This window comes from Melanerpes formicivorus, unplaced genomic scaffold, assembly GCF_026170545.1.
Source record: "Melanerpes formicivorus ecotype bairdi unplaced genomic scaffold, bMelFor1.0.p_v2 SCAF_21, whole genome shotgun sequence".
Classification (NCBI taxonomy): domain Eukaryota; kingdom Metazoa; phylum Chordata; class Aves; order Piciformes; family Picidae; genus Melanerpes; species Melanerpes formicivorus.
Genome location: NW_027142373.1, coordinates 6,187,238 through 6,212,552, shown reverse-complemented (window position 1 = coordinate 6,212,552; position 25,315 = coordinate 6,187,238). Strand labels below are relative to the sequence as shown.

General features: G+C 51.3%; 1 protein-coding gene across 2 annotated transcripts in view; it reads left to right on the top strand.

Annotated features, from left to right (window-relative positions):
* The window catches only part of SLC39A11 (solute carrier family 39 member 11), a 101,477-nt gene that overhangs the window by 59,631 nt on the left and 16,531 nt on the right, over positions 1-25,315 (top strand). For both annotated transcript variants that reach the window (XM_068151186.1, XM_068151185.1), the window contains exon 7: positions 18,071-18,140. In XM_068151186.1, coding sequence (XP_068007287.1) covers positions 18,071-18,140 — 70 coding nt within the window. The remainder of the gene's footprint in view (positions 1-18,070; positions 18,141-25,315) is intronic.

Genomic DNA, 25,315 nt, shown 5'->3' with positions numbered 1-25,315 from the left:
AATAGAATTAACCAGGCTGCAGCAAGAATGATGCAACTGAGGCGTGCTCACCTTCGTGGACCTTTGGTCTGGCCAAGTGCCTCTGGATGTAGTCGTGCTCCTCTGACACCTGTGGTGTTTCATAGCTGAGCCCAAATTATACCTGGTTCCTCCCTCCAGTGATTAGAACCCTTGCAAGGACCAGATCTGGCCCTGTTCTCCTTAGTTTTTGGGGAACAGGCTCCCTCTTATTACTGAGGGAAAACTTCTCTACTTTGGGGGTAGTGCAACACTGCATGGAGGCTGCCCAGAAGTGTTGTGGAGCCTCCTTCTACGGAGCGATTCCAAACCTGCCTGGACATGACGCTGAGCAACCTGCTGTGGGTGACCCTGCTTTTAACAGTGTGGCTGGGCTAGATGATCTCCAGAGGTCCCTTCCAAGCCCCCCACCAGTCTGGGATTCTGTGATTGCCAGCAGAGAACAGTTTTATTTACTCTGAGCCCCGTTTAGGGTGAGCATGTTTGGGTTCTTGGCACTGCATCTCCCTCTGCTTTCAGGCAAACGTGCTGGAAGCCGCTTCATGTGCGGCTGAGATAATTGACCATGGAGCTCAGCCTGTGCTCACTTGAGCTCTGCCAGCAAGTGAAAGGTTTGTTAATTTGTTCCAAAGCTGGGGACTGTCAATGTAAAGAATAAATTGATAATGACAGGAGATGCCAAACTGCAGACTGTTCCTGCTAATTAATATTCATATATGCCAACGTTAGTGGAACATTAATTATGTATTTAATCAAGCCCTGTTTATTCCAGTTTATCTTTGTACCTTGGGTGGTTGTTATGCTGAAGACTTCAGATTAATTAAAACATAACTGGTGTATCACAAATAACAATTAGTGAGGTGTGAGTTGAACTGCCTTGCTCTTTGTGCTAATTTAGGAGGAGAACCTGGTAGGACACGGCTTGTGAGGCTGTGGGTCCACTGCTGGTTCCCCAGGGAGCTTCTGGAGGAGCCTGCTCTGCTTTGAGATGAGCTGTGGTGGTGTGTGGGCAGGGATGTCACTGCTGTGTGAGATCAGGGGGTTCTTCCAGTGTGGAGGTGCTGCAGGAGCTTTGAATTCTTACACCAGCCTACTTGAGGTGGGGGACAGGACCAAGGCCGTGTTCTGAGATCATGGTGGTTCTTCGTGGCGTGTTCTCAACCTTCATGTTCTTCATGCCTCAGTTCTCTCTCTGGAATCATGGTGCTTGCATGGGCTATGTAGGGGTCTGTGCCTGCCTGGGACCCATGGTGGCTTAACCAGAGCCTGGCTGGTTTTCTGGTGGGTATGTGGCAGTGGGCATGGGGGGAAAGAGTTGAAGATGTTGGGTTGTGGTGATACCCTGCCTTGCTTTCCTCTGGCAGGTGGGAAATGTGGGTTTCTCTTCCACAAAAACCACCCAGCTGATGGCAGGCACCTGGCTGAGATCCCACTGCTGTGTGAACCACCGGTGCCCCATCTCTCCCATCACCCTGAGGAGCATCTCCAGGCACACTCTTCTCTGCTGCCACTTGCTCTGGGGGCAGGCAGCAGAGCTGCTGCTGGGGCAGGTTGCTGACAGGCAGGAGGTGATGCTTCCAGCCACCCTAATGTTGCCATGGAAACCTGAATGTTCCTTTTTCTTTGCAGTGCTTTGGGGCTGGAGGGGTAGGCAGAGCAGGGTGGCCCCATCCCCAGGAGCTGTGCGGAGCCAGAGTCATTCCTGTCTTTCCTGCAAGCAGACATCTTCCTTCTCCATATTCAGTCCTATGCCTCCTTGTGCACCCTCCAGTTCCATTTCTGGGATGTTTCTGCCTCAAATGTCACTGCTAACTGAAGGTGTCCAGGAGCAGCAAATGGGATGTGGCAGCCTTGCTGTGGCATGCACAGAGCCACTGGGGCATGGCGTGAGGTGGCACTGATGTCCCCTGCTCACCTCCAAATCTCACATGGCTCCACCTGAGACTTCCTCTACCGTTGCCAGAAACCCATTAAGAAGCTGGAATTTATGATTTTTTAATGAGAAGGAATAAAGCAAGGAGCAGGACAGAGTGTGGGAGCTAAATATGGAACAGGTTCACCCTTGGCAGTGAAGGTGCTGTAGGCAGGAGGAGGAGAGGTGGTGGAGTGTTGCTTCGGGCAGGAGGGACAAGATTTCAAATGGAGAAACTTTCATGTCTGTGGGAAGGATGAATGAGCCTCCTAGGAAGCTGCACTGGCTTGGGTGGAAGGTCCCTGCACCCCCAGGTGACAGTGGCCAAGTTCATCCCCCTTGGAATGCATGTGGAGATGGCAGTGAGAGGCACTGGCTGCTGGCACCAACACCATGCTTTGGCATGTGTCAGGAATTCTGGGGACTCTCCTTCTCTGCTTGTCCAGGAGGGAAAGATTTTCCCCCAAAACTCATAGGCTGGGTTTTGGCCAATGTGAGATGATGCCTGGGGGAAGATGCAACACAGGGCTAGCACAGAAGAGAGGGTGCATGATTGCTTGTGTCACCCTGTCACCAGGCTGGCATCAGTGTCTTTGGGTGTCCTCACATCAAGGAGTAACCAAGTCCTTTACTTCAGGTGTTCCTTGTGTTGGTGATGGATTTAAGCCAGGCACCTCCTGCCCAGCCCTTTGGCAGCCCTGTGGCTCCTCTCCAGGCAAGGTGAAGGCTCTGGAAGCAAGTGCTGTCACCACTTTGTTTCATCCTGAGGGCACAGGGGTGGAAGGGATGTCTGCACCAAGGCACAATAAATGTCAGGCTGATGTGAGACAACCTCGTTTGCAGCTTCTCCTGGTAAGGAGAGGGACTCAGCTGAAGGACCTGGGGCCAGATGGCATGAGACCTGCCACTGTCCTCTCCACCACCTCTGCACAGTGGGATTTGGCTGAGCACAGTCCAGGCGTGAGAGCTGCCTGTTGAGAGGTGGGAGCTGCCTGGACACTTGCTTTGCTTTATGGCTTCCTATAGCTCGAACCAGTTTGTCCTTTGTGTCTCCTGCTTTATTGGTGTTGGGGGGAGAGGAGCAGACAGAGAGGTTTGGCTCTGGCTGTTGGCTGATGGGTCTGAGCTGCTGCCGTCTTGCAGTGCCAGCTGGAGGTGGGGGAAGCTGGTGGGAACCCCAGTGTTGTCTCTCCTTGACCCAGTCCCTTCTTGTGGACATCTCCAGTGGTGGGCTCCATCCATTGCTCCTTGCCTGACCTGTCAGCATGTCTGCTAAGCCCAGCTGCTGGCATTGAGGGCTGTAGGTGTCCAATTACTCTTTCTGGTGACCACCAAAGCCAAGTGTATCCTGGGCTGATGCTCAGCAGTGTGGGCAGCAGGTGGAGGGAGAGGATTCTGCCCCTCTGCTCCACTCTGCTGAGACCCCACCTGCACTGCTGGGGCCAGCTCTGGAGTCCTCAACACAAAAGAGATCCTTCCCTGCTCTCCTTCTGCCCTTTCTGAAACTTTTCTTCCCCTCCCACCACAGGCAGAGCTCCCTCATCCCTCCCAGGAAAAAAAAAAGAAATCCTATTTTCAGAAAGCACCAAATCACTGCTAATTTATTTTTCTTTCAAAATCCTCATCTTTTGTTTTTGAAGCCTCTCTGGTGTCGCTCCCCCCGAGCAAGGCAGGGGGAAAACCTTCCAAGAACAAAAGCAAACCTGATTGTATGGCTGGATGGGTTTTACCGCCTTCAAGGGCAGCAATTACCTGCCCAAGATGCTGGCAGCCACACGAGGGGACAGTGGGGACTCTTCAGATGAGTGTTCAGACAGGTTGAAAATGTCACTGAGGGTGTTTACCTGTGTACTGGAGGAAAAGGTCTCAGAAGAAAAGGACCTGTGTGTGTGTTTGTGGTCTTCTGAATTTCCAGTTGCCTTGGAAACACAGCATAAAAAGCAGCACTAACTTGGGTAATCACAGCATTTGCATCCTTGAGTCCAGGCCGAGAGCTGAAACACTCAGCGACTCCTCAGAGCCCTGATCTTGCGCCAAAGCTCAGGATGGGGATAGGGAAAATGACAGCAGCCATCAACCCTATGTTGACAGGGCAAGGAGAGTACAGATTGCTCCTAAAATACCACTGCTGGATGATAACTGCATCCAGTGAAACAGCCAGAGGAGCTGAGGCACACCCCGGACCCAGGAGGCATCACACACTTGTGCAAAGCTCTTGTGAAAAGCTCTCGCGCTACTCCAGCACCACTCACCCAGGAGATGACTTGCTGGTCTCCCAAGTAACAGTGACAGGACAAGAGAAAACAGCCTCAGGTTGTGCCAGAAGAGGTTTAAGTTGGACATTAGAAACTGTTTCTTCCCCTAAAGGGTTGTCAAGCCCTGGCACAGCCTGCCTGGGGCAGTGGTGGAGTCTCTGTCCTTGGAGGGATTGAGAAGTTGAGTAGATGTGGTGCTGAGGGACCTAATTTAATGGTGATCTGGCAGTGCTGGGTTAATGGTTGGAGTCAATTGATCTGAAAGGTCTTTTCCAACCTAAATGACTCTGGGGATGAGCACCTGAGGGCAGGAGCTGAGCTTCGGTGACTAAAGAGGTTGCTGATTGTGCTGGCTCTGGCGGATCTGCTCAGTGCAGCTCTGAGGCTGTGACAAAGCTCTTCCTCTGGCACTGCCCTTCCAAAAGATTTCCTTTGAAGTGAGACTTGCCCAGAGAGCAAAATGCAAGGGACAGAAGTGCTCCTTTGTCTGAATGACTAAAGGAGCTTTGACAGAGGGGAGGGAAGAACCACAAAGACTTCCCCCCTGCAAAGTGAGTCTCATGGAATAAGAAACTCAGCAGCACAATTAATGGAAGCAGGAATCACATCTACATGGAAACAAAGGATGGGGAATGAAAATCAACAGATGGTGTGTAGTGAACTGCTGATTTGGAGAGGAAGAAGCAGCCTGTGATGGAGATGCTCACTAATGTGGAGAGGAGGAGGTGACACAACAGCCTTTGGCAATGGGCTTGTCCAGGACCTCTCGTCCCATGAGAGCTGGAGCAGGATGAGTGGAACTACAAATCAGTCAACAGGCAGCTGACCCCAGAGCATCCAAAGGGACTCACAGACAAGAAAGCCTGGGGTTATGCAGGGTCCAGGGGCAGCATGGACCTCAACATGTCCCACAGTCATTGCTGAGGCTTGGGAAACCTTGGATTCTCTGCAGCAGACCTTGAGTGACACACTCAGCTCATTGCTGTGACTCCTTTCAAACATTCCATTTAGAAAAGCCTGCCAAGATGACAGAATAACTGCACTGCTTCAATAGCACAGGTTCAGCCTCTTTCAAAGAAGATGTCAAACCTCAAAATGACTCTGCTTTGCTGGTAAGCAAGAAGGTACACAAAGATTTACATGGGAAATGAACAGAAAGAGCTTGCTGCCAGTTTGCCCACACTCAAAGCTCACAGTCAGCTCAGCCTTCTGGTTGCAGCCCCTCTCGTGGGCATTCTGCACATACTCCAAAAATTGTAAGTGGCATGAGCAGATGCTTCAGGTGGGGAAAGACATAGAAAGAGAAAGGTTAATGTTTCTATGTCAGCCACTTACACATCCACTGCACTGGAGGCTCTGCAAATGTATAACCAGGACATTAGGTCACTGGAGATGGGTATGGGAAAGCAGATCTTACCCACTGAGGGCTCTGATGTCAACTTGAAAAATACACAGCTGTGTGCAACTTCTTTTTCTTGGCACCATCAAGAGCAAAGGCAAAGAGAAGCAGGGCCCTGAGCAACCCTGAATGGTGGAAGGATTTATGGTGGGCCACCACTCTGCAGAGGGCAAGGCAAAAGCCCCACAGCTTGGTGTGTGAGGGAGGGGGATAGGCAGGTGTGCACATCCCTCAGGAAAGCTTTCCATGTCAGAGAGAGGTTTTCCAAGGATTTCAGTGGCCGAAGCAGTTGTCAGCCCCTCTTGCAACCAGTGACAGAGCTGGGAGTCCACAGAACGTGGTGAAGGCACCAGGATGGGAGGGGGGGGAGGGGGCAGTTATTTTGGCATCTCTTTGCAGAGCTGCAGGACAAAGAAGATTAAAAACATGACCAATCTCGGCCACTGTCAGGAAAATGCTTCTATTTAACCCAAACAAAATGACTTTGCCTCCCTTGGGCTTCCTTGGCGTTACAATTCAAGATGCTTTATCCTGATAAGGCATTACCCAGGGATCAGACTAATCCTGCACTAACTTCAGGATCAGCTGCAAACCCTCAGTGGGCAGTGTGTGGCAGAGGCTTCTTTTCCTCTCTGCTTGTTTTCAGAGAAAACCACAAAACTTCAAAACCTGAAACTGCACAGAGATACAAGACCATGCTGGAGGGTCACCACAGAGCTTCCTCTTGTTAAGGCATGATGGTATGGAACCTGTTCGGGCAGCCTGGTGGTGGTGGTGGCAAGGGCAAAAAGCAGGATATCCTTACATGCATCTACCACCTGTCTGGGCAGCCTGGACCAGTGTTTCTCTACCCTCATGGTAAGAAGTGTCTTCCTTAGATCTAATCTATTCTCCTTCACACTCCCTTACCTTCTGGCAGGATCACCTCCCTCCTCTGCACCCTCAGAAGGCACATGCAGTGCCACATGGATGGTAGCCATGGGTACATCAGGAGAGGACCACACAGGAGCTTGGGACAGCAAGGACAAGTCCAGTGAGGATGCTGCCTGAAGCACAAAAAGCATCTTCCCAGGGAAGGCAGCCAGAAAGGAAAAGCCAAGAGGGAACATCACAGCAAGGAGGAGCCAGTGCAAAAGGAAGGGCCATGGAGAGGGGAGCAGAGCACTGAGTCATGTCAGGCCACCACGGGCAGACTGAAGGTGACAGTGTGGTACAACATGACAGCCACAGCAGGGCAGCCAAGGAGAGATTTACACAGTGCATGAAAAGTTGGCAAGGAGGACATCAGCCAAGGCAGCAAAGTGAGGGCCATGCTGCTCCCTGAGCACCTCCAACACCTTCATGCTTGGCTGGAGGTCTCCAGCTCCCCCCGTGCTCCTCTGCCAGCATTCAAACCCCAGTGAGCAGAGGGGACTGGATGTGTGCAGCAAGGTGCTGCAGCCTGGCCTTTGTTTTTACAGTAATTTGACTTCAGTGTCCCATCAGCAGAGCTGCAAACCAGCACAAGATGTTCTGTCTTGAGCCAGGAGGACAATGACAATGTTCCTGTCTGCTCTAATCCACAGGAGCACTCGAGTTGGCTGGGCTGGGCTTTGGGATGAGGCCCAGCACTGATCCATCTCTTCCTATTCACTGTGGAAAGCTTTGTATGGGAAAGCCTTCCCTTTTCCAGCTTTGCATGGAGAGCTTTGCATCCACACTGGGTTGTTCCTGAGGAGCCCAAAGCTCTGCAGCCCTGCTGGCATCATGTGGGCTTCTGAGATGCTGCATCACTGTGGTGCTCTGGGCTACAGGAGGCTGCCTTGCCTTTGGACTTTCCAGGGAACTCTTCTCCTTGGGAAGGAGGAGAGGAAGGTTTGCTCAGACAGGAGCAATGTGCTGGCATCAGTGCAGCCCACAGTAGATATGGGACAGTCCTGGGATATCTGGACATGGCTCTGTGATGCCAGTTCCTGATCAGCCCTGACACCAAAGGTCTGTATACACAAATAACTTAAAAAAGGAAAGATCAGCTGAGGAGTTGCTTCTATTTTGAAAGCAGAAGGCTCAGCCATCAAGAGACAGCTCTGGCCAGTCCAGACTTGCTGCTCTTGTTCTGTACACACTTGAGCGAAGGGGAGGAAACCCCAAACTAGGCAGAAGTTGGGAAGCCAAGAGACTGAACTCATCCAGGAAGCTTCTTTGCTTCCCCTGGTCTGAAATCCCCTTCTGCCACCACTCACAGCACTGAACATTGTTTCTTTGCCTTTGCACTGTCCAATATCTATTTTCCAACAAAACAGTTATTTTTTCCAGCTTCCAGGAGCACCCTCTCCCAGGCTCTCACCATGGCTGGGCTCATCCCACTGCACCTTGGCTGCCACTGCCACGTAAGCCTGAAGTTCAAAGGATCAACTTGAAAGCAGTGTGGCTGATCCCATCCCATCAAACCTCTCCCTTATCACCCACTGCCCGGGTCTGCAGGCGCTTGGCAAGCTGAAAGACTGGATGAAATTAAGGAGGCTGCAATTTTCAATCCTATTCAGAGCAGCTTAAGCAGCCTGGCAGGGATCACAACCCTCTGCTGCTGGCTCTCTGTCAGCAGCCAGAAACACCCCCTGCAAACCCAGGGTGCAGGCTTTGCTGGGCTCCCCAAGCTCCTGCCCTCATCACTCCTGTGCTGAGCATGAAATGAGCTTTGCAGCACTGTGGGAAGCTCCTCATAATCCTCACGAGAAGGCTTGTTCACAAAACCAACTGAAAATTAAAGCCCTTTAGAGTCCCTAGAAATCCAAATGAGTAAACAGCAAGCATTGCTCACGGGGCCTCAGTAAATTGCAGTGGCAAGAAGTTAACCCCAGTTATTGTGGTACTGATGTGCCATAAAGAGCAAGAAGATGCTTTTCATCCCAAGAGTGTGGATAGGGAACAATATCCTACAGGAATGTTAGGAAAAAAGTAAAATCCACACAACAGATTTGGGGCCCTGGCTCCAAGAAGGACACTGAGGTGCTGGAGCTGGTCCAGAGAAGGACAATGACGTTGGTGAAGAGGCTAGAGCACAAGTCTTGTGAGAAGCAGCTGAGGAAGCTGGGGTTGTTCAGCCTGGAGAAAAGGAAGCTGGAAGGAGATTGGAGTCAGCTGGGAGTTGATCTCTTCTCCCAGGGAACAGGCAATAGGACAAGGGGAAACAGCCTTAAGTTGCACCAGGGGAAGTTTAGGTTGGACGCGAGGAACAATTTCTTCCCCAAAAGGGTTGCTAAGCCATGGCACAGCCTGCCCAGGACAGTGGTGGAGTCCCCATCTCTGGAGTGACTGAGAAGCTGTGTAGATGTGGTGATGCAAGACCTGGTTTAGTGGTGATCTGGCAGTACTGGGGTAATGATTGGTCTTGATGATCTCTTCAACCAAAACAATTCTGTGATCCTGACTCACAGATCCCACAGTCTGAGTGAAGGCAAAATCTTGGTCTTGGCAGGAGGGCAAAGATGAGAGGAGAGAGGACGAGCAGGGTTTGTAAATGGCTTCTGCCTGCAGCAGCACTACCACAGCTCTGCCTGCCAGGGAGATAAGGTTTCTGGGGCAGATAAGGAGAGCACAGCTCAGTGGAGCTTTATGCCTGCTGAGCTTTGAAAACAATGGGAAGAATTCTGGATTCCACAGCAGTAATTGCCTGTCTTTGTGAGCAAAGGAAAGCACCTGCAATGATGACAATACCCTTTGCATGATCTAACACAGACCTGAAGAGCACAGGACCATGGGCACCAGCACAGATGCTGGGGCAGAGACAGTCTGGCAGGGTTCATCATGAAAGCATCCTCTGATTATCCTCTGAGGCACCTCTGCTATGAGGACAGGCTGAGGGAATTAGGATTGTTCAGCCTGGAGAAGAGAAGACTCTGGGAGGACTTCAGAGTTGCCTTCCAATACCTGAAAGGATCCTACAGGAAGACTGGAGGAGGACTTTTCATAAAGGTGTCTAGTGATAGGACAGGGAGGAATGGTTTGAAGTTGAGGAAGAGTAGGTTTAGATTGGATCTTAGGAAGAATTTCTTCAATATGAGGGTGGTGAGACTCTGGAACAGGTTGCCCAGAGATTGTGGATGCCCTCTCCCTGAAGGCCAGGTTGGATGAGGCCTTGAGCAACCAAGTCTAGTTGAGAGGCATCCCTGCCCATGGCAGAGAGGTTGGAGTAGATGATCTCTAAGGCCCCTTCCAGCCAAAGCCACTCTGTTATTCTATGATTAAAGAAAGCAAGTTCATAAATGGTTACTCGAGACCTTCTCCTTGGTCATACCAATCATCAAAAATGCTGGACTTGCATCAGTGCTCTGCACCCCCTGGCCCACACTTCACCTCCAGGCTGGGACCACACATCCCTCAGTAGCACCTCGAGCCTGGCAGCAGCATTAGCAGAGCCATGAGTGAGGTTAGCTCCCCCTGTGAGCATTACTGAAGCTAATCCTCCTGGGTCAGCAAATGAACACAGGAAGGTACTACAGATGCCAACATGTCATCAATTATTCATCCTGCTCTTTGAAGAACTGTTAAGTTCCTAGTGGGGAATTAATCTTGCTCTAATGAGGTTTGCATTGCTGTGAGAGTTTAAGCCTGTCCCTGTCGCCACTGTTCAAACTCTGTGGTTTTCCCCCTCCAACACTGAATTCCAGTTCCCTGTAGGTAACATCATTTTGCCATTACTGCACAAAAAAACCCCCAGAGATTACCCAATCTCAGAGATCTTCATGTTTCTAGATGTCCACCATTAGAAGAGGAGCAAGCAGGGGGCTGAAGTATTTTAGAAAGAGTTTTTTTCCCCTTTTCTAACTTAACCAAAGCAGAAAGCAGTGGATCTCCCTTTGATTTGAAACACAAATCATGTGGCTGCTCTGGAGGTGACCTTGCTCAGCCACCACTTGCACACACATGGCAGCACATCCCCCCAGCTCTGGTAAGTCTTGCGTTCCCCAAAGCTCCGTCTGCCCTCACTTGCACAAGACCAGAGGTCCTGGCACATCTGTGCCAGTGCTCTTCCTCTTGACCTGCTGCTCAAGGCAGGTGACCCAGCCACTCTCTGCATTGTGTTTTCTCTTCCACATCCATGACCACCGACTCTTCCGAGCGAGAGCACCTGGATTTCTGGCATGACTTCCCTATAAGAAGCTGCTTGGCTGGATCCCACCTCCCTGTGCAGCACATGACCCTTGGGACACCTCCCACTTCCCCCTTCAGCCCATGTGGCTGCTCCTTGGGGTGCTGACAGCACTCTCCCCACTTCCCAGGACTTCCAGCAAAATGCCTGGAAAAGAGAAGGTTCCAGGGAGACTTTCTGTTGGCCTTTAAGTACTTAAAGGGACATACAGGAAAGCTGGGGACAACTTCTCTGGGCAACCCATTCTGGTATCTCACCACCCTCCTAGTAAAGAACTTCTTCCTAATGACCAATCTAAACCTACCCTGCTCCAGTATAAAACCATGGCCCTTTGTCCTATCAGTAGATAGGATAGCCATGAAGAAGTCATTGTCCTGCACAGGCGCACGTGAAGAGGATCTGGGCAGCAGCAGCAGATTGTGGTGTGGACAGAGCAAACACACAGAGGTCCCTCCAGCATTACATTGCCATGAATTATTATTAAGTGGTGACAGAGTGCTTGACCTGAAGGCAGCCCTTCAGCCAAAGAGATCCCAACTCCAGCAGGAGCTGTGGCAGAGTCACATTGGCCAAGCAGGATTTCAGCTTGTTCTGTGCCTGCTGCCAGCTAACGAGGCCAGAGCGCTCCTAATTATTATCCCAACTGAAAGTCCTTTCAGCAGAGCACAAAGGCAAAATGTAAATGATTAATTTGCTGTTTATAGCAGAATGTATCATTATTTGTGGTATGAATTATTCACACGTCCCCTCTCCTCCACTGGGATCCTGACAAACAACAGCTTTTGTCTGAGGGGAGTGTGGGGGGCCAGGGAAGTGTCCTGCTCCCTTTTCCCCTGTGGATTTGCATACTGCAGCCCATGCAGTGCTTGCATCCCTGCCAGCAAACAGTGACAGGACAGAAAAAAAACCCCAAAAACCCAAGGCACCAGTGGGATTAATCTCAGACAAAGCAGTTCTGGGCAATCATTATTCCCAGGATTATTTGCAACCATGGGCAGATGCAGGCAGCAAGCAGGCAGAGCTGTGAAGCCTCACAGATCCCATCCAACAGAGTCCAAAGTGCTGACTGTGATAAAAAAGCAACAGGAGAAAAACACATTTTGGTGCTGTCTGCAGTCATAGAATTGGTTTGGTTGGAAAAGACCTCGAAGATCATTAGGTCCAACCATGAACCTGGCCATTAAACCATGTCCCAGAGTGCCATGTCTATGTATTTTTTGAACACCTCCAGGGATGGTGACTCCACCACCTCCCTGGGCAGCCTGTTCCAATGCCTGACCACTCATTCAGCAGAGAAATTTTTCCTGATATCCAACCTAAACCTCTCTTGAAACAACTTGAGGCCGTTTCCTTTTGTTGTATCACTTGATACTAGGGAGAAGACCAACACCTTACTCCAGCCTCCTTTCAGGTAGCTGAAGAGAGTGAGGAGGTCTCCCCTGAGCCTCCTTTTCTCCAGGTTAAACAATCCCAGTTCCCTCGCAGCTGCTCCTCACAACCGTTGTTCTCTAGACCCTTCATCAGCTTTGTTGCCCTTCTCTGGACCTGCTCCAGCAACTCAGTGTCCTTCTTGCAGTAACAGGGAGCCAACAACTCACACATGTGAGTGTGGCTGGGCATGTGCTGGGCACATGTGGCTGGGCAGAGTGCTGCCAGCTCCAGCACAGCTGGTGCCAATGGGAAGTGCCTGCTCAGGTAATCCCACAAATAAAAAAGGTGGGTGAGAGGAAAACCTGATAAAGGCTTGTGGGGTGACAGCAATAGGAAAGCACAGCAAAGCCAGGAAGATTGCAAATGGAGAGAAAGGACCTTTCTGGGTAGGGAACTGCAGGAAAGCCACCACAGAGCTGCCTCAGCATCACACATTGGCTCAGCCCCATTCTCCTGCTCAGGTACAGCTCTATGAACCACTCAGGAGTTCACCCAGAAGAGGCTTCACTAAAGCACCAATTCAGCAGTGTCTGAGGCCCATGACAGGCATGCACTAAGCTGAGGGAGGGTGAAACATCTCAAAAGCTTCTGACATGCCCAGACAGCTCAACCTTGCCACTTTGATTTCAAAGGATAACAACTAATGGTGCTTCCAAGTTTTCCAGGGATTCACAGATAGGTTCCATCAAGGTTATGCAAGAGGTGATGAAAACCAGCAGATGCTGACAAGGTCAAGCCAGCCATCACCTGGAAAAGCAAACAGCTCACTGGTGCTTTAAGAGCAGCTTGGGCGTGAAGAAAGCCAAACCCTACTGCTGTGTGTGACACTGTGGATTTAAAATGCCATTAAAAGGAGATTTTAAGCCCCAGTGGGCTACCAAATACCTTACTCTGGGGGACTGCCAGGCAATGCCACAGGAGTTTAGTCTGAAAAAGCCTCCAGAACTGGGTGTTCACACCGCTGTGCAAGCAGTTTGGAGGGGACCGGTGAACGAACCTGGTAGGATGTAACACAAGGTGACTCTGGGTGACCCATGGCAACAGATACAGGTGAAAAGCCAGCCCAAGAGAGGCTTGTCCATTCAACAAGGTGGAATTTGTGGAGCACAAGGCAATTTCCATAATCCCACCTCCTGGTTTACCCAGCGGGAGCCAGACCATTCATTTTCCATCCCGTTCCACTCTTCTGCCCCTTTCACCAAAGCACAATGAACGTGGAGCAAACTGTCACTTCAATCCGTCAAGCTGTGATGGCTGAACAGGAGCTGATGAGGCAGCACATGGCCGCTGCTTACCCCAGAGGTAGGTACCTGGTCTGAAAGAATTAAAGTAAGTGCCCAACATCCCAAAGCTCCTTCATCACAGAAATGCTTCTCTGGAAGAAGAAAACTCATTCCAGTATTAATAAAGCTAAAAGCAAGAGACCAACCTGTGCTGGAAAGAGGCTCTCCCTGACCCCACACAACCTGAATCCATCACAGATATTTAATGTTTCATTCCTCACACGCAAATGATTTCTCAGGCCACTGCTCACCAATGTTTAAATGCAAGAGACCTGTGAGATCTGATGGGGGAGAAAGAAAGAAAAGGAGCTTCCACATGCATATTTCAGCAGACTTTCATTCCAGCTGGTGAAAATACCACATTTAATAGGCTTTTGTCAGCTCGGTGGCTGTTACTGCTCACGAAACACTGATCGCCAGCTCAAAATGATGCTGCAGAGATAAATGGACATTATCAGTCCTCTGCTGGCTGTCCAGGTGCCTGCCTACAAATTGGTTTTTGAAATATGAGCTGCTGTCAGGAAGGTGACTCTGGTCCCCCTGCCCACGCTCTCCCCCCCTCCTTGTAATGGTGCCAGAGCGATGAGCTGTGACACCCCTGGGCTGCAGAGGAAAAACCTCCCAACCATGTCCACATAACACATGGAGTTACATTTACATCAGGCTGTTCTTGCATCGTTTCCTCAGGCACCCTGGACTTGACATCTCACCCTCTGTCTGCCCAGAAGGAGCAAGGGGAAGTCTAGAGGGACCTGAGCTGGTGGCCACAGAGCAGAAAGCAGCCCCAGGGCCTGGGCCCTTCCTGTCCCCAGGAGTGCCACAGATGGGCACCCAGCAGTGATGCACAGCACGCACAGGCTCCCAGGAGTGCCCTGCTGGTGCTTTTTCAGTTTCCACCTTTACAGGACCAGGTTTTTGCTGGTGGCATCTTTCCTTGAGCAGAGGAGTGGGACAGAGTTGTCCCACGGCTGCTGGGGCTGCCACTCACATCCTTTGCCTGTCTGCCGGCTCCTCGCCCAGCTGCCTCCCCATGCTTTCCAGCTTCTCACACAGAAGCTTAATGACTCTGAGCAAGCCCTTTCAAACCATCGAGCTGCTTAATAGATGAAAATGTCAAAATATGTGCTGATGAGGTGACAATTAAGGGGAGGTTTAATGAAAGGTTAAAGCAACCTTTCTTAGAGGAAGCGCATGTGGCCGAGCTCCTCCTGATCCCACATGAGTCATTGTCATGCCAAATGCTTCAGTTAACATTGAACACACAGCTCTGTCTTCATGGGCTGCATCCAGCCTGACCTTTCTCCTCTCCCCCTGGTTGCTCACAGGGCCATGGCAGCACAGCACCACTGCAAAAAACAGATGCCACATCCCTGATGCATCCGTGCCTGAAGGGTCCCTCTGGCAATCAGATCAGAGATGTGTTGGGCAGCAGCCTCAGAAAGCCACGTCCCAGACTGGTTTTCCTTCCCCAGAGCAGGAAACACTGTGAAAAATTAATGGCTCTTTCAGTACACTTCTTTCCATCCTTCTGGGTTTTGAGCACAGGCTGAGCCAGTCCCAGGGCCAGCATTCTCCTCTGCTTCCCTTGACCCTCTTGCAGCACTTGAACTCCATCAAACTGCTGCACAACAGATTCACCACACATAGTTTCATAGTTTCATAGTTTCATTCAGGGTTGGAAGGGACCACAAGGATCATCTAGTTCCAACCCCCCTGCCATGGGCAGGGACACCCCACACTAGATCAGGCTGGACAGAGCCTCATCCAGCCTGCTCTTAAACACCCCCAGGGACGGGGCCTCGACCACCTCCCTGGACAACCCATTCCAGGGTTTCACCACTCTCATGGTGAAGAACCTCCTCCTCACATCCAGCCTGAATCTCCCCACCTCCAGCTTCATTCCATTCCCCCTAGTCCTATCACTACCTGATATCCTGAGAAGTCCTTCCCCAGCCTTCCTGTAGGCCCCCTTCAGATACTGGAAGGCGACAATTAGGTCACCTCGGAGCCTTCTCTTCTGCAGACTGTACAGCCCCAACTCCTTCAGTCTGTCCTCATAGGAGAGGTGCTCCAGCCCTCTGATCATCCTCGTGGCCCTTCTCTGGACACGTTCCAGCACCTCCACATCCCTCTTGTAATAGGGGCTCCAGAACTGGACACAGTACTCCAGGTGGGGTCTCACCAGGGCTGAGTAGAGGGGGAGGATCACCTCCCTTGACCTGCTAGCCACACTTCTCCTGATGCAGCCCAGGATCTGATTGGCTTTGCGGGCTGCAAGTGCACACTGAGAGCTCATGTTGAGCTTTTTGTCCACCAGCACCCCCAAGTCTCTCTCCTCAGGGCTATCCTCCAGCCAGTCACTGCCCAGCCTGTATTTGTGCCTGGGATTGCCTCGACCCAGATGCAGGACCCTGCACTTGCTCTTATTGAACTTCATGAGGTTGGCCTGTGCCCACCTCTCCAGCCTGTCAAGGTCCCTCTGGATGGCCTCCCTTCCCTCCAGCGTGTCTGCTGCACCACACAGCTTGGTGTCATCAGCAAACTTGCTGAGGGTGCACTCAATGCCACATGAGAACTCCTTCCCTTGCCCACATCTTCCTTCTCACCTTCTCTGAAACTCAAGCTGCAGACAAATCTCCTCCTGTTTTTTCTCGCTGAAAACAATGCCTTTGAGCAGAAATCAAAGGTGCTCCAAGAGTGTCCAAGAACAGCCATTAAGAAGCAATGCAACCAGCAGAAGCGAGAGTGGAAGGAGCTGTTCTGCAGAGAGCAGCACCACACAGACGAGGCACAGATTAATTGGCACAGTTAAATGGCTTCCATCCTCATGCTCTGGTGAGCCCCAGTGGGTACCAAACACTTATTAAAATCAACAATTGTGAAATAGTCTCGATTTCAATAGACTACCACAAAACCCCTCATCATTCAACGTGAATGTTACCAACCTCTAATGGATCTCTGAGAATATTCATAGAAATAATCACTTGGCTTCCTAGTGGAGATGCAATATCACACTCATTGCTCCAGCCTTTCCCTCAGGAGGCTGAGTGCATGGGAGCACCTGTCCCAGGAGTATGAATTCAATCAGTTTTTGCTAATGACAAAGTAACCAGCCTGGAACTCAGCCCCTCCCAAGGAGCAGCAATCTGACAGCACAGTGTGCAACCCCTGCGCGCTGCAGCCATCTGCAGCCGTCCTCTCTCCGTGCTCTCTCCTCTGCAGCAACAAGAGATTGCATCCTAAATCCACCATCATCTGAGCACCAGCTCCACCACAGCAAATACCAGCTCTGCTTTCAGTCTGATGGACAAGCTCTACCTGAGTCTTGCTGTCTTGGTTTAAGGTTTAAAAACCTGGACTCAACCACTGCCACATGGCAGGAAGACGCTGCAGGGAGCTCCCCTGGGAGATGCCAAACCAACCCATGGCTTAGGTACAAACTTCAGCTTGAAGCTCCCTCCTCACCAGAGGGGAGATAATCCCTTTTGTTTTGGACACTCTTCACTAGCTGGCATCCAAGAAGCATATCACAGAATCAGAATATCTCAAGTTGGAAGGGATCCCTAAGGATCATCAAGTCTAGAAGTAAACCAAATGCCTAAGAGCATCATCCAGGCAGATACTCCTTGCACTCTGACAGGCTTGATGCAGTGATCACTTCCCTGGGGAGTCTGTTCCAGTGACTGACCAGCCTCTTGGTGAAGAGCCTTTTGGTAATATCCAGTCTGAACTTCCCCTGATGCAGCATTTCTGCAGGGCTGCTCTCCAGGCCTTCATCCACCAGCCTGTATTGATGCTGGGGACTGCTCTGACCCAGGTGTAGGACTTTGCATTTGGCCTTGTTGCACCTCATGAGAATCACCTGGGCCCACTTCTCCAGCTTGTCCAGGTGCCTCTGGATGAATCCTGTCCCTCAGATGTTTTATCTGCACCCTTCCCCTTGATTCCTAGGGCGGGCAGGCAGGACTTGCGCTTGGTGATTCCCAAAGGAGCTGCACAGAGGGGGCAGTGGTGGATCACAGGGCTCCTGCAGCTGCTGTTCTCCTGGGAAGGCTCCTCAGGTGGTTTTATTTGGAGTTTATGGGATTAACTGGAATCTAAAATACCCTGGAAGGTGGGAATTTTCTTGTTGAGTTTGAGTTTTCTTCTGCTTTGGAGGCTGTCTGTACAAATGTTGCACTGGTGCTTGTGCACAGGGTGACCAGAAACTGGGGAGGTGGCACTGAAGGGCTCCTGGTCTCATCTGTCCTTGCAGAGGTGACTTTCTGCAGAGAGGTTTGTTGATCCTGAACCTTTTTGAACAGACTTTGGTGGTTTGTACTGCTCAGCCCTTTGTTGAAGCAGCATTTTGGTGGGGGAGGGTCCTGATCTCCAGTGGTCTTACACATACAGAAACCTCTCCTCTCTGTGCTGGCTTCATGAGAAGCTGCTGGTTTGGGTGCATGGTGGGGAAGTACCTGGGCAGTGTGGCAGGCTCTGGCATTGATCTTAGATTAAATTGATTTAGATCTTAGATTAAATGAGAAGGGTAATGACCTGACCTGGAGTGCTGCTTTCCTGCTCTACTGGAGTGCAGGAGGAGGGATGGTCCCAGGGCTGTTGTAAGCTTTGACCTTACTGTTTTTTCTCTTCCCATTTCAGAGGGTCTGGCAGTGGGAGTTGGATTTGGGGCTATTGGAAAATCCACATCTGCAACCTTCCAAAGTGCCAGGTAAGCCAGCATGCTGCTTCTGCTCTCTGTGTCAGGTTCTGTGTGTGCCTTCACTTCTTGGAGGTTGTCTGTCTCTTCCACGTTGCTACTGAGCTGGGGTGGTTGGAGATGCATTGGCTGAAGCTTGTCTGGAGGTACAAGTGGGAGCAGAAGGAGCTGAAGAATTTCCTAGTGCTGCTGCATTTTCCTAGTGGTTTGGCTTGTCAGCTGTGACAGATAAATGCTGAGATTTTCCACAAAAGCAGCATCCCTGTGGGTAGGAGCAGCTGCTGGAGCTGTTGGAAAGTGTTTGGTGGATTTGATTTCCATCTCTGCCAAGGAGGGCCACTGAACTCTGGAACTGGTGGCAATAAAGGCTCTCAGTTCTCCTGGTGTCTCTGCCTGCCTGCTTCTGCCTCCTGCCCACCTGTTCCTGGCATCCCTGCCCACTTTCTCCAGCCCCACCAGCAGCTGCTCTTGACAGGCTGGTTTTGGCAGTGCCAGCCTTGGCCCCGTGCTACCAGGCAAACCCTTTTGTGCTTCTCCCCAGGACTGGTGTGAAAACAGGGAATTAATTCAGCTCCTCCAAACTCTCTAAGTGGGGGGCTTTGGTTGGATTTTTCACTCCAAGCAGAAGTAAAACCTGGGTGTACAGGCCGGGTGATGGCAGGCAGAGTCCTCCTGCTGTCCCACCGCCAGCCTCCCCCAGGCAGGGCTGAAATTGACCTGACTGGGCTATAGAAATGGGGTAAAAAGGAAGAAGTCTGGTGCAAAGCAGGAGCTGGAGGAGCTCTGGAAGAGCTGCTGGCACCTCTCTGTGGCTGGCTAGCAAACGGCACCCTCCTGCCCAGCCTCCTCAATGTGCTGCTGCTGAACACTTGTCTTTTTCTGTTTGAGTTTGACACTGGAGGCTCGTGGCATGACGTGGGCCCTCTGCCCTTTGTTTCCCAGCCCCATGCTGTAGTTGATGTGGTTGAGGAACACACAGCATGGTCAGGCTGTGAGTCACCTGCCCAGCCCTTACAGCTCGTGGATGAACCTGCTGTGCAAGACAAGGGATGACAGTTTGAAACTAAAAAAGGGAGATTTAGGCTAGAGGGAAGGAAGATATTTTTCACACTGAGGGTGGTGAGACACTGACCCAGGTTGCCCAGAGTGGTGGTAGATACCCCATCCCTGGAACCATTCCAGATCAGGTTGTTTGGGTCTCTGAGCATCCTGCTGTAGTTGAAGATGTCCCTGCTCACTGCAGGGGGATTAGACTGTGTGACTTTTTTTCAAGGTCCCTTCCCACCCAAACCATTCTGTGATTCTATGATTCTGTCTCAGCCACCTCATTCCTGCCAGATGATCTAGGGAGACCCAGGGCTGGTTGTGGAGCTTTCCAGGTTGTCCATCCCTTTCTCTGCCTGAGCACAAGCTGCACTTAGAAGGACTCCACAATGACAAGAAAAAAAAACTCCCTCCTGTACCCTCTTACATCCCTGGCTGATGGGGGACCCTCCCTGACAGCATGAGCCAAGCACCTGGATTGCAGCAGATACCCTCCAGATCTGTGGTGAGCCAAGTAGGATGCACCCACTCTAGACACCACATTTCTCTAACCTTTTGAAATCAAAACCTCTTCACAAAGTCTGCAGAGGCTCTAGAGATGCTTGAACAAAAGGACTTTTTTTTTCCCCATCAGCTGCTCAGTAGAAGCTAAGAAGCCAGAAGCAGCTGGTTCTTTCTCTGTATTTACAACAGCATTAATCATGTTAGATGAAAGGTGGAGCCCGCACCATGAAAATACCAATGCAAATGTAGTCAGCTGTGAAAGGAGACAAAACAGCTTCATTGCCATGAATCTGTCTGTCACTGTCATCTGTGGGCAGCCCAAAAATCACTCTGTGTAGTTGCTTCCCCGTGAAACCATTTGGAAATCTCCAAGAGTAAAGTTTTAGGTGGCTAATTGACGCTGTGCAGGCTTAAAAATAGCAGTGGAATGCTGTGAGCGGCTGTGAGAAATAGAGGCAAGTCTTGACACATCCAAAGGGCAAATTGCTCCTTGGCCAACCTCAGCTCTTAGGGGACATGACAGTTGTGACCCACTCGTGTCCATTATTATGCAACAGTGTTTTAACCTAGCAGCAGCAGGTCTTGATTTACCTCCTCCTTTCTGATCCTGCTTCCTCCAGGGTGTGACTAACCATCTTATCACCGAGCTGAGCTGGAGCTGGGGTGAGCAGCTTCTTGGGGAGCTTATTTAGAATCATAGAATTTATAGGGTTGGAAGGGACCTCAAGGAGCGTTTGGTTCCAATGCCCCTGCCATGGGCAAGTATACCTCACACTAGATCAGGTTGCTCAGAGCCACATCCAGCCTGGCCTTAAAAACCTCCAGGGATGAAGCTTCTACCACCTCCCTGGGCAAGCCTTGAGTTGTTCAAAAGTATTTTTGAACCCTCTGACTCTTAAGCAAAATATGCCAACAACATGGGGATGTTGGTAGGTATTTCCAAGGTTGGCTGTGATTTGCCCACACTACCTGAGGATCTTCCTTGCTGACTTGTGCTTGGAGAGTAAATTACAGAATAGCAGGGGTTGGAAGGGGTTTCTGGAGGTCATCTAGTGCAACCCCCCCTTCCTTAAGCAGGTTTGCACAGGAATATATTCAGGCAGGTTTTGAATATCTCCAGAAGAGGAGACTCCACAAACTGTCTGGACAGCCTGGTCCAGTACCCCAGCACCCCCAGAGGCTTTCCTCATGTTCTAATGAAACGTCCTGTGTTCTGGGCAGTGCCCATTGCTGCTCATCCTGTTGCTAGGCATCACTGAGAAGAGCTTGACCCCATTGCCTTGACATCTGTCTTTTAGATATTTATAAGTATTGATAAGATCCCCTCTGAGCCATCCCTTCTCTGGCTCTTCTGGCCTAGTTGGCTGGGGGAGCAAAGCTCTCAGGGTGAGCTCCTGTGCGCTGCAGCAGCTCAAATGTGGGTGCTGCAGGGTGCCTGCCTGCCTCAGCTGGATGCAGTGTCCCTGTGTTTTGATTTTTTTCATGAGGCACAGCAGTGCTCCCCAGCTTTGTTTGGTTAACACCTTGTTCCTGATGCCTTGCAGAGGTCCCACGAGGCTTTTCCTCAGCCGGGGACTTTGTCCTGCCCTGGGGGTTGAAAGGCTTCTTGAGGAGCTGTGGGGCTCCTGCCCCAGCTGCGCACTTGAGGCTTTGCTGGAGCAGAGATCAGCAAGATCTCCAGCATGGTGAGAGACTATTTTGGGATTTTAAAGCACGTTGGAGCCAGATGTGCTGCAGAGTCAGGGCTGTCAGGGAGCTGTGATGTACCACCATGGGTGGTGTAAGCAGAGCAGTGCAAGCACAGCCTCACAGATGATGATCCTAGTCAGGGGGATGCTGCAAGGTTTGGTTACAGTCCAAAACCCCCATGATTAGGAAGCAGGGTTTGCTTCTCACCTTCTACACTACTTGGTGCTTTGTATGTGTGGCGTCACCTCTGCCATTCCCCAGGAACAAGCAATAGGACAAAAGGACATGGCCTAAAGTTGGACTGGAGGAAGTTTAGGTCAAATGCTGGGAAGAATTTCTTCCCCAGAGGGGTTGTCAAGCCCTTGAACAGACTGCCCAGGGCAATGATGGAGTCCCCACCCCTTGAGGGGTTTCAAAGCTGTGTAGATGTGGTGCTGAGTGGCATGGTTTAGCGGTGCCCTGGAAGTGATGGATTAATGATTGGACTCAATGATCTTAAAAGTCTCTTCCAACCTAAAATACTTGATTCTGTGTCTCTCTGGACTCGGGTAGGGTCTTGCCTCACATCTTGGTGCTTGCAGGATCCACCAGCCCTCTGAGCTGCTCCATGCAGCTCGGTGCTGGCTGCCAGGCTCGTCTGCGTTTCTTTGCTGCCCCCGGGTGTGCAGGCTTCGTTCCTGCGACCTCGCTTGTCTGCCGGTGCCAGGGCTCGCCCCTGCATCACAGCCCCCTCAGCCTGAGAGGTGGTTCATGTGGGGCTTGTGGCATAGAACCCACTTCATCTGGCCTGTCCGGGGGTGTGGGTGAATTGCAGTCCTGTGCCCTTGCAGGTGGGGTCTCGGCGGTGGGGCTGGAGCTTTGCCGTTGTGGGCAGGCGGGTATTGGCGTTCCTTTGGCTGGGCACCACATGCAAGCCTTTCTTGGAAAGGTGACGTAGGTTTTATGGCAGTTTAGGTGGGGGTTAGGGTGACCTAATGTCTGCTTTTGGGGTGTTTCCCGTGGGGAGCTGAGCATCTGTTTGTCCTTGAGCAAGAGCAGGCTGTTGTAGAGCATCCCTCCCTCCCTGCTGCAGGACTGACTGCCTGCCTCTTTGTGAGGATGAAACCATCAGAAAAACATCAGGACTGGAAATAGTGGCTCAGGACAAAGCTGCTGCAGTGACAGAAAGGGAGCAAACCCCCAGTGCCCAGAGTGGAGAAGTGATGCCCATGCAGAGTAGCGGTGCCATGGGTGGGGTGTGCAGTGAGTCCATTCCAGATGTGTGCAGGGGAGCATGAGCTGCTCCTGGCTGCCTTCCAGGCAGGAAGGTAAAAAGAAGGGCAGCCATGTCTTAAAAAAGCTGTTTTACCTCCCCCCTCTTTGCATGCTGTAGCACAGAGGGAAGAAACTCTCTCCACCTTCTGTGGCTGATTTAACAAGAACCAGATGGGGCTGGAGCTGCTGAGATCAAGAGAGATTGAATGTGCACTTCCCGTGGCTGCTCTGGGGGGTGCAGAGTGGGCAGGGATTCAGGCAGGGGTGCAGACAGGGCTGTCCAACCCTGGTGCACTTTGTTGGTGGCTTCCTCAGGACTGGGTGCAGGAAGAAAAGGGCCAGGGCAGGTCTGTGCTGCTGGCCACACTCTGCACATCTCCAGTCCCCATGCAGGGGGAGTGTGTGTTGAGGTGGTTTTCCTCTCTCCCAGCCCCTGCTGTATCATTTAGAGGACAAAAGCCTCCAATACACCCTGGGGTGACCCTGAGCCCTCGTCCAGTGGGTTGTATGCCTGCAATGCTGGGCAGCTGTGATATGGAACTCAGGGCTGGCAGGGAAGAGATCCCACATGCCCATTCTGCCATCCCTTCCCTCGGGACTTGCTTTGCCGCTGTGGTATTGGCACGCAGGACCCTGCAGCATCTTCCGGTGTGCCCACGCCGCGTGAGCTCGTGTCTTGGCTGGAAACATGAGAGCAGATGGTGAGGTGAGGCCCTTGGGGACCTCTCTTCTTCTCTCCCTCAAAAGAGAATTAGCATGGGGGACCAGTTATCCTCTTCCCCATCGTGCCCAGAATCATCCCTTGGTGTGATGACTGCGCTTGGAGAGAGCCTGAGGGAGCAAAGGGAGGGCCTGGGGAAGGGAGCCTGGTTCTGCTTCTTGCCCCTTACAAATCCTCCATGTGCTGTTTGCTTTCTGAGAACAGGAGGCAGCTTGTACTCGTGCTGCAGACAAGCACACAAAAGCCAAATCCATTTTCTTACAGATTGTTGCCTCTTCCTGCAAATTCTTTTTCTGTCAGAGAGAAATTCACCATGAAATGAATTTCCTCGGTCAGGATTGCAGGAGCTGCTGAATGTACCTATGCTGTGCTGCAGAGGGAACAGAGAACTGCCAGAAAAACTCACGTTGGCAATTCTGATTTTTAGCAGGAGAGAGGTTTGGGACTGCCTTTAGGATGTGGACCCCAAGGAGGTTGCTCCATCCCCAAGGAAGATCATTGGAAAGCAGGATGGCATCAGTGGGGGGAGCCAGGGGTGAACAGTGAAAGCAGGACCACATCTGTGTCATCAATGCAGTGAGCTGTACCTGGACTCAGATAGCTCCATTGGCTGCTTAATTTGGGGAGGAAAAAGGGAATCTATTGCATAATTGCCTTTGAACTGTCTGGATTTTCTCTGCCAGTCCCTCTCTGGCTTCTCTGCTCCTCTGTAAGGAGTCACAGCACTGTGTTCCCAGCTGCTGGGACAGTCACTGGCTGGCAGCACAGGCAGGGGGTGATTCACCAGCTAGTATTCATGGCTTTCCCTTGGCTGAGCTGCTTTCCAGCTGGGATGTGAAACCTGTGCACTCAGGATGCTCTTCCAGTGGAAATGATCCCCATGTACCAGTTCCCTCTCCAGTGTTGGGTGCGCAGAGGCTAACCCCCACCCCAGTCTCTGTATGGTGTCTGTGTGGGTGTAACCTCCCAGCGCTTCATTCTGCAGCCTCATTGTTCTTTTAATACCATTTGTGTGTCTAATTTTTAAAACTTGATTAATCAAGTTTGGTTTTAAAGCTGGAAAATCAAGCCTGTAGCTCCTGGGAGATGCTGGAAACCCTGCTGGTTTCTGCAGAGCTAGAGCCATCCCCTATCCCCATTCCCACTCCTGGTCGCTGCTCGTCTCGCAGCTGACACTAGGTGGTAACATCCATGTTCCCACCAGCCTGTCTGTTCTGGCAGATTTGGAGCCGATTCCTAGTCTTGTCCTGCTGTAGGGCACGTCCTGGAGCTGACAGGGCTCCCAAAGGTGACTTTTTTTGCTGGCAAAGCACCTGCAGAGCTGCTCCTTCAGGTGTGAGAGAAGGCTCAAATGAGTGGAACAGGTATGAAGCTAAATGCAGCAAATTACTTGGAGCAGATGAACAATGGAAAGGGACTAAAGGTGTGAAACATCAAAGTGAGAGAGGTTCTGTTAAGCCCTGCGTGTTCTGGGCAGTGGCTCCTCTTAGGATGTCACCAATGCAAATCGTTTAGAGAAGATAAAAATGGTGTGTGCAAAGTTTTGGCAGAGCTGTGCCTTAGGCTGAAGCTGAGTACATGTAGGGATGGGGGCTGAGGGGCTGTCTCTTGCTGCTGCTGGTTTAAAGCAGAGAGAGCTGAGGGCTCTGTTGATGGTGATGCTGGCAGCTTCCCCTGTGTGGCTGGGGAGCAATCCGTGGGGTTCACGTGGATCCCCTTTAGCAGCTATCACAGTCAGAAGGAGAGCTGGCAGCAGAGGGGAACCCCTCAGCACTTGGGTGGGGAGCAGAGGGGTCTCCTTGCCCTGGCTGTCACCCCCTCAGCACCCTCTTTTCCACAGCTGGGTGATTTGGATCTAGATGAGTTGGACCTGCACCCAGTGAGCACCCAAGCTCCGTGGGCAGGTTTCCTTCTCCCTGCAGCAGCACCCAAATCCCACCAGTGAGTTTGCTGCATCCTCTTCTGCAGGTTGTGT